General features: G+C 39.7%; 1 protein-coding gene across 3 annotated transcripts in view; it reads left to right on the top strand.

Annotated features, from left to right (window-relative positions):
* The first annotated feature begins 933 nt into the window (after positions 1 to 933).
* The window catches only part of CCDC169 (coiled-coil domain containing 169), a 32,124-nt gene continuing 24,331 nt past the window's right edge, over positions 934 to 8,726 (top strand). The window contains exons 1-4 of one of the 3 annotated variants that reach the window (XR_015697470.1): positions 934 to 1,123; positions 3,243 to 3,325; positions 6,063 to 6,173; positions 6,276 to 6,316. Coding sequence is in view for 2 of the 3 variants with exons in the window: in XM_087721300.1 (XP_087577426.1) it covers positions 1,044 to 1,123; positions 3,243 to 3,325; positions 6,063 to 6,173; positions 6,276 to 6,316 (315 nt within the window). In the remaining variant the exon portion in view is untranslated. The remainder of the gene's footprint in view (positions 1,124 to 3,242; positions 3,326 to 6,062; positions 6,174 to 6,275; positions 6,317 to 8,726) is intronic. The other 2 variants (XM_087721300.1, XM_014062628.2) reach the window with 2 other exon arrangements.

Here is an 8,726-nt window from a genome sequence, read left to right as displayed (position 1 = left end):
TTTTAATTTTTGTTATATGATGGACATGATGGATATGTTATAAAGAAGGATGGCTATTGTTGACCTGTACTATCTGCTCATACCTTCCTTTCCTGATAGAAGTATTTCTATTATCATGTGCCTATAGATACATATGAATGGATCTCAAGTCTTGGTGACCACATTCATGTAACTCTTATCACCTTCTGAGATAGTTTTATTAATTTCCTTATATGGTCAATAGAGGTGGGCTATCTAGTCGGATAACCTTCAAATATAAAGCAAGGCAATCCCGGTTAGTTTCCAATAGCCAACACCTGAATGTTGCAATAAACTAGAAGCACTTAACTGAGGTTGGCTGATTTGGTAAAAAACCAAAAACAAAGCAGGGTCGGCCCTAAGGAATCCTTTAATGGGAGATCCCCAGAAGAGCCCACGGCTATAGGAAGTTCAAGCAACACCCCTGCAAATGGTACCAGCAAAACATTTCTGCACTGCTAGTAGTAACAACGTCGAAACGAAGTGGGTAGCGACTCCAGACATAATTTTCTTTAGTCCAGGGCTCCAACCTTGTCAACTTTAAGACTGCAACTCCCAGAATTCCTCAGCCAGGTTTGCCGGTTGAGGAATTCTGGGAGTTGCAGTCCACAAGTCTTAAAAGTTGACAAGGTTGCCCCTGCTTTAGTCCGTTTTCCAGACCGCTTTGCAACTTTTCTCCTTCGGTCGTTCCCCATTTAAAACATCAGCAATAGATGCCAATTCGTCGTATCGTCGAGATAGTTGCCATGGGAACTTTAGAACCGCCCCCGCGCCCCACAAAATCCGGCCGTGCGCGCTCCCTTCCCCAAGAAACAAGAGATCCACCCTGCTCCATACCATCCCCCTTTCCTCAGCGCCACAAGGCGGGAGCTCAGCATTGTGCCGTCGCGGGAGACGGGAGTGTTCGAAAACCCCTGCCACGTGACCGGCGCTGTCGCTCTTCCCCGCCTTTCCCCGCGCCTCCCCTGCCTTGCTCTCCAAGGCAATGAGGACGCGCGGGGGCAGCTGCGCGCGTGTAGGAAGCCATGGGGGAAGGAGGCGCCCCCAGCCCAGACCTGGACTTCGAAGGCGCAGAGCTAGAATTGACTCAAGAGAAGCAAATGAAGTGAGTCCACTCGCCACGGCAGCGCTGCGGATGTCTGATGAGGATGACGCATAAGCACCCGGAAAGGGGGTGGAGGGATGGGGGCTGATGCCAACCCAAAGGGACGCCAGAGAAAACTGCCTTATTCCAATGGGAAGAGATTTATTTATTTATTTTTTAATTGCCGCGCCCTATGCACTTACCCGTTCTGGAAGAGTTCTCCTAGAATTGCAGCCATACGTGCAGAATAACGTGTTTAAAAGTTGTGACGATATTCCTAATATGTTGCAAGAATATTTAAAAGTTGCAAGTTAGGCCACTTGATAAAAGCGTCGTGTTTTATCTCGGTTGCCAGAGCCCTGCGGGGCTCTTGAATTTATAGCAAAAAAGATTTGAATCTGGGACTTTGAGTGTATTTATCTGCATTACCTGAATATATTTACACCCATGGCCTATCTTAATGACTGGACTTAAGCTACACATTTATATTAAATTTATGGAACATAATAAAACGTAAGATGGCTCTTAAGCTATCCTGCAATCCAGATAGGATATCATATACAGATATCCTATCTGTATAATATGAGGCTATTTCATAAGATCTTGGGAAGATGACATGGCAAAATGACATGGATAAGTCACTGTCTTTTCATCTAATTTTGAAAACTACAGCTGTGATTGGAGAGGAAGCCATGCCATCTTCCCCCTTTTTCTCTTCCCCTGCTGATCAGCCTACAATTCAGCAGTGGAGAGCTTTTCCTCCTCCTAGTAATCGCAGATGGCAAACAGGAATCTGGGCCAGTTGAAAAGGCTGAAGCTCTCTTCTCTTCCAATAAATCTCATTGTCACAGCTTTAATGTGTTTTAATGTTTTATTGGATTTTTTAAAATATAAAAAGCTGTACTTCACTTATTTACCACCTGTGGCTCACTGTAGATTTTAGCTGTAAGTGGTGTATGGGCATATTAATTTCTTCCTCTCCTTAGCTGCTAAGTGGTAGTCCTAGCTATCTGGGCCATATCATGAGATCTATGTTTGATTGGATATTGTCTCATCTAGACCAGGGGTCCCCAACTCCTGGTCCATGGACCGGTACCGGGCATGACAGAAACTGGGCCACACAAACAAGTGAAGCCCCATTTGTGAGATGCAGGCAGCATGTGAAACCTTAACCCCTCCACTCCATGGAGAAACCTCTTTCCACAGAATCGATCCCTGGTGCCCAGAAGGTTGGGAGCCTCTGATCTAGACCAATTTTCTTTCCCACACTATTTAGTCATATGCTAATAGGATGCACACAATTCAGACCAGAGTGAAGAAAGCTTTACGATGCCTTTTACTATGCTAGCAACACCTTGCAAAGGGAAAATGCATGAGGAGAGATATTTGCAGTGGCAGAGCTAGTTTTTATTTTCACAACTGTTGCAAGCCATGGGAAGGAATACAATTAGATCAGATCTAATATGGATTTGAATATACCAGTATTTTAGAAGTCTTCACTGCAGCCTTGAGGAGGGAGAGGCTGATTCATCCCTGTAAGTCCCTTTATCACTGCTGTGACAGGTAATTTCCTGTGACTTTTTTGAGTCTTCTGCTTAGCAGACAAGAATAATGATGTATAAATGAGTGGTTCTCAGTTTTTTTGCTTTGGGTACCCATTAGGTTCAGAACATTAAAGGGAAGTATTGAAAGGCTTTTAAAAAATGCTCTTAATAGTCCTGGCTAGGCATGGAGATATTGTTACCGCTCACTTCATTGTTAAATGTGTTTTAAATACCATAATAGAACATGAGTAATATATTAGGACACAGTTCTGGGGGGAAAGCTCTGGAACCCTTTGGTCACTTGCAGAGTTTTAAATGTCATTTTGCATAGTAGGACCAATTCAGATCATCCATCTATTTAACTAGCTTAATACTGAATCTCTCTATTCAACAAATGCTGGGGGAAGAATATGTTTGTCATGACATCTGCTCACAATTTTATAGACCTTAATTAGTCTCGAGAGCGTATCTGATGGTACTTTTATAAGTAATAGAATCCGGCAGATGTCATATATATAATTTATATTACGAACATTTATGTCATTTTCATATAACATTAGGATTTGTAATTGCCATACGTGCTTTCTCTAATACAGAGAAATGTTAGAACTCTCCATATTTGAAATGAACAATACAGTAGCAGAACTTGAGAAAAGACTTCACAGAACTTATGATGAAGGTAAGAGATTACATTTGACTTCACCTGAAATAAGACTTTTCAGGCCTGTGAATTAAAAATAAAAGATTTAATATATGTTTATGTACAATGTAAACTGTTACATTTCTTCATGCTCTAGAGCAAGCTGCATGGTGGCTCACATAGTTAGGATGTTGGGTTGACAATCGGCCTGCATTTGAGAACTCAAATGCTGCTGTGTCCTCATCACACAGCAAGCTCCCATTATTTGGAGGTCCAAAGAGCACAACTGCTAAGTCTTGTCGAAATTGGGCCTAATTCAATTCTGACTTCTCCAACCACCAACAGGGCAAGATCTTGACAGCATTACTTAGGATTGGGATACATCAGCATACTGATGAGACCAGATCCTAAATCAATGGATGACCTCACCCAATAGCATCAGGCAGATGTTTATCAGAACTGATATCAGTGAGTTTGAGCTGCTACACACAAGAAGGGCCTATGATCAGGGTCTGTCTCTGTCCCACCAATATCAACTGAATCTGACTATAAAGAAGAGAAGACTGGGACACCTTAGGCCCTCATTCATAATCCCACAGGCATTTCACAATACTATGCTAAATAGTATTGAAAGCTATCAAGTAGAACTAGGATAGATGCTCTACCGTCCATCCTATATTTTGAGAAGTCATTAACAAACATGGCCAGTGCCAATTTAGTACCAGGCCTCAATCTCTAACCAGATTTCAAAGGATTTAAATAATCTGTATCTTTTAGGATCCTCTGATGCTGCAGCCATTTTCTCAACAATTTTTTCTTGGAAAATGAAGGTTGGAGCCTTAATTACAATTATCCAGGATAGTCCGGTTCAGTGAAAACCTTTTGAGGTGCGGGCATACCACCACCTCATTCAAGGCAGAAAACACCACCTCCAAGAGGCAGATAGCCAACTCCAAATTAATCCAAAAGATTTTGTCTGCCAGACATTGGGCCCAGGCTTTCCTAGCTAAGATGGCTTGTTTGCTTTAGTGGTGTGATGGCGAACCTATGGCACGTATGCCATAGGTGGCACCAGCGCTCACTCTGTGTGCGGACGAGCCATTGCCCCAGTTCAGTTCTGCCGAGCATGTGTGCGTGCCCCCTGCCAACCAGCTGGTCCTCTAGTCTCTGCCATGCATGCGCGGGGGGTGGGGTACGTGCAGGGGGGCGCATGTATGGGGGCCGCACATGCATTGCATTTGGGGGTTTGGGCAGTTAGCCATCACTGCTCTAGTGCTTCCTTTTCCTGATGCATCATGGGACACATTTTCTCTGGAATTCATTACTGTTCTCCCAGAAGTGTTATGGTTTTACAACCATTCTAGTGATAGTGTATCTGTTTACCAAGATAACTCATTTTATTCTGTGTAAGAGGCTACCATCTGCTCTGGAAACTACACAGTGATCTCAGATTGCAGCTCCCAATTTATATCCCTCTTCCACTTATTGGACATTCCTATTCATCCAACATTGTCTCCTCATGAAGGGAATCAAATGGGCAGATGGAGAAGAGCATTTGTTCTGCTATTTATTCTATGAACATGACAATTAGCCTGATCTCTATTCCACTATTTTCAGAATTTGAGTTTATCAACCTTTGGTGTCCCTTCACTGGCTTAACTTGCTCCCAAACTGTTTTTGGATATAATCCACAGCATTTGCCCTCCATGGTTCTTTGTCCTTCTACAGTTCTTTGTGGCTCCAAGAGAGGCAGGTAGCCGCTTAAGGGAACAACTGGCTTTGATCATGGCTGCATATAAATGGATATATTGACACCTTTGTTAAGGAAAGAGCAAAGCAAAAGATTTTCTTGGCCTTTATAAAGACAACTGCCCTAAATAGAATACAAGTGATAGGAATGGGAACTTGTGAAACTATCTTATACAGGAGTATAACATTGGTTAATAATATTAAGCTAAATGTACCAAATTATTAACCTTGAAAGAAACAAACCAGTGTTTCTTAACTTTCCTGTATTACAAGGATAGAACTGAGATTTTCAGCAAAATATGAGTTCTGTCAGTGAGCTAAAGCTATGCTTGAAAGTTCATCTCAGTATCAGGGGAGTCAGTTTATCCATTTACCAGTAAAAGAAGGAGAAGACCTTGTTCAGGTCTTCCATTCTCTCCTCTTGTGATACAGATTTAGTTAGTGTTAATTTTTAAGTTACAGACAAGAATTTTAGCAATTTTTAAAGATGTTTTAGTGTGTTCAGATTTTAACATATACCGTATTTTTCAGAATATAAGACACACTCCCCCCCCTTCAAAAAGTGGGTGGGAATGTCTGTGCATCTTATACAGTGAATATTGCGGTGTGGAGAGGGGGTTGGTATGGAGCCGATCAGCTGTTCTAGTACGTGCAGCAGCAGTGGCAAATGGACCGTGGTGGTGGTGGTGGTGGCAAACGGGCTGCGGCAAACGGCGGTGAATGGACTGCTGCAAACAGGCCATGGCGACAAATGGGCAGCACCAAATGGGTTGCGTCAAACAAGCCAGGCCAAATGGGCCAGATGGATGCTGGGAGGCAGAGGTAGATTTTTTCCTTGTTTTCCTCCCCAAAAGCTAGATGCGTCTTATAGTGCGGAGCATCATATACTCAAAAAATACGGTAAATAGATGCTTCTCAAGCTTATATTTTCTTCTGTTAGATGCAAAAATTCATAGTTATAATATTAGAAGTATTGTGACCTAGTGAAAAAATCAGCAGAAAATATAACAGTTTATTTTTATTTAAGACAGTGAATGGAAAACCAGATATGAAACTCAAGTAGAATTGAACAAAAAACTAGAAAGCCAGATTGAATTTCTTCAAGAAAAGATGGAGCATCTTGGTGGCAACCCATCAGGTATGGATCTTGATGTTACTATTTTGTCATGATAATTTTGACAAAGGTTTTCAATATTTGCATATTGTTTATCAATGGCTTATTTATTTTTCTTCTTTTTAGACAAACTGGCTTCTGTTCGCTCCTTCGAACAAATGAGTACGGTGAGTAAATATATAGGTAAGCATAGATATTTCTTAGACTGTACCATGATTTGAGGCTGGCAGTTTTCTGACACAACTTAATTTTGGTGTGCACTGTTGTTCAGTCAGTCAGCTAATCAATCACTTCATATTTTTCCAGCTTGTTACTATCTTTTTAATTTATATTTCTTCAGCTGTTATTGTACTGGAACATTATAACATTAAAAACCAACAAAAGAAAGCAATAAAAAGAATAAGTAAATAGATAATGGTGTCTAAGGACAATGTAACCAAATGCATACAACAATTATATTAAAAATCACATTGGTAGGCTCATCCAAACTCCAGACCTCAGGAACATACAGGTCTTTACGGATTTAGAAAATTCCAGAAGGGAGCCAAGTGAATGAAGTAATTACAATAAGCTTTCATCAAGGGCTCAAAGGACCATATTTGCTGTGTGTTTTCAAAGATGTTTCATTGCTCTTTATGGTATAGTCATTACTGTGATCAATATGCCCAATAGACCAACAGAATGATAGAAAAGACAGTAACAATCCTCGCAGAGGAAAGGTTTAGAATATAAATTTGTGTGTTTGTACTTTAAAAGTGAAGGCAGATAAATAGTTTTGTTATATAGAGGTGCATGAACCAGAAAATATGTTTTGTTCCATGCACAAAAGAAATATGTAGCAAATTAAAAATCTGGTCAAACTATTTGAGGAGACGCAACGTTTGGTCATACTGAAACATGGAATGTTTTGTTTGTTCTGGGTTTTGTCTGAGTGGAACTCAGAGATGTTCTATGGATGAGTAGGGGCTGTGCACCAGTCCTCCAACCAATCCTTCCAGTGGCTTACCTTCTTGCTGCCACATTTGAATTTAAGCATGGTCTACTTGACTGATCCATCTATCTTTTTCCCATCTTCCAAGTCCCTTCCTTCTTTGTAGCTACTTCTCCACTGATCTTCCCAACGAATGTCTTCTGCTTATCTCTGTTTAATCACAATGACATAGCATCATCCATGGCCTTGTGCTTTTCATGCTATCTCTCACCTCAGAATACTTCTATCCAAAATATATGTATTTGAGAGAGGTATAGATCTACCGTTTCCCCGAAAATAAGACATAACTGGAAAATAAGTCCTAGCATAATTTTTCAAGATGCTTGAAATATAAGCCCTACCCACAAAATAAGCCCCAGTTAAGATTGTCAGGCCGATGGATACATTTAGTATCGTATTTTCCCAAAATAAGACCTAAACAGAAAATAAGACCTAATGCATCTATTGGAGCAAAAATTAATATAAGACCCAGTCTTAGTTGGGTGGGGGGCATGGTAAACCAAACCAAACATGTATGTTTCAATCTGGCTACGTACCACTGGGTACTGTCTGTTCCATACGTAGAATATTTTATGCATAAGTAGAAATTTCAATCAAAAACTTTCCCAAATTTCATTGTTTAATTGGAGAAACTAAGTGTCTTTTCTAGATAGACTGAGGCTTTTAAAGGTTTCAAAACATTTAAATATTCCTGAGTTGTATTTGTCTTGTTTCAGAATACCTGGACACAAACATTTTTTTAAAAACTCAACATTTTTCTCTTAAAATTTTCTGAAAGTTCTTCAGGCTTCTTGCGTGAATAACTTTATAACAAAAGGAAATTATTTAATTGTTACTTACTATTATTCATACTTATAGTAGAATAATGGCATCAGAATAAACTTTCTGCAAAAATTCCCCCACATTTTGGTTTTCTTATAATGTCTAAATATGCTGGATATCTTCCCAGCAATGTGGAGTGGAACAGATAAACATACATTCAAGAACACAAGACTTTCTGATTACAGAAAAATTGAGAAGCCATTGCAAAAGGTTTGCACCCATTGTTGTAATTCAAATATGAGTTCTATTTATACTGCAAACAATACTGAAATTCTTAAGTTCTTTTTTCTGCCCTTCCTTGTAAAAAAAACTACAAGTGACTCTTTTATGCGTCAGAGACAGTTTCTATCTGTTTGTTATTTTGGAAATGGCCAGATTAAGTATCAAGTAATTTGCTTTCACAGTGTCGCAACTTGCTCTCTTAAAAATTATTTTGGGTATTCCCACAGATATTTTATCTGCAAAAGTCAATATTCTTTGTTTAAAAAAAATGAATGCATTTAAGGCACCATTGGGTTAAGCATACTTGAATCAACATACAATTCTTTAATGATAATGAAAATTCTTGGATGATAAATAAGGAAGCAGATTGCAAAAGGTCATGATTGCTGTTTAAGAAGATTGCTTTTTGAATATTTTTCCCTGTGTCTTAGACTGTTGATTCTTAAGTAAACTTTTATTTCTAAGGACATCCTTTCAACTTGTTTTCTTCTAAAAGTGTAATGGAGTAGGAATCTAGAAGTATGGTTCAAGTCAATGGAAAA

This window comes from Thamnophis sirtalis, unplaced genomic scaffold (genome assembly GCF_051295495.1).
Source record: "Thamnophis sirtalis isolate CommonGarterSnake01/CBP01778 unplaced genomic scaffold, rThaSir2_p1.2 scaffold_8, whole genome shotgun sequence".
Lineage (NCBI taxonomy): Eukaryota > Metazoa > Chordata > Lepidosauria > Squamata > Natricidae > Thamnophis > Thamnophis sirtalis.
The sequence above is the reverse complement of the archived record's forward strand: the minus strand, read 5'-3'. Positions and strand labels throughout refer to the sequence as shown.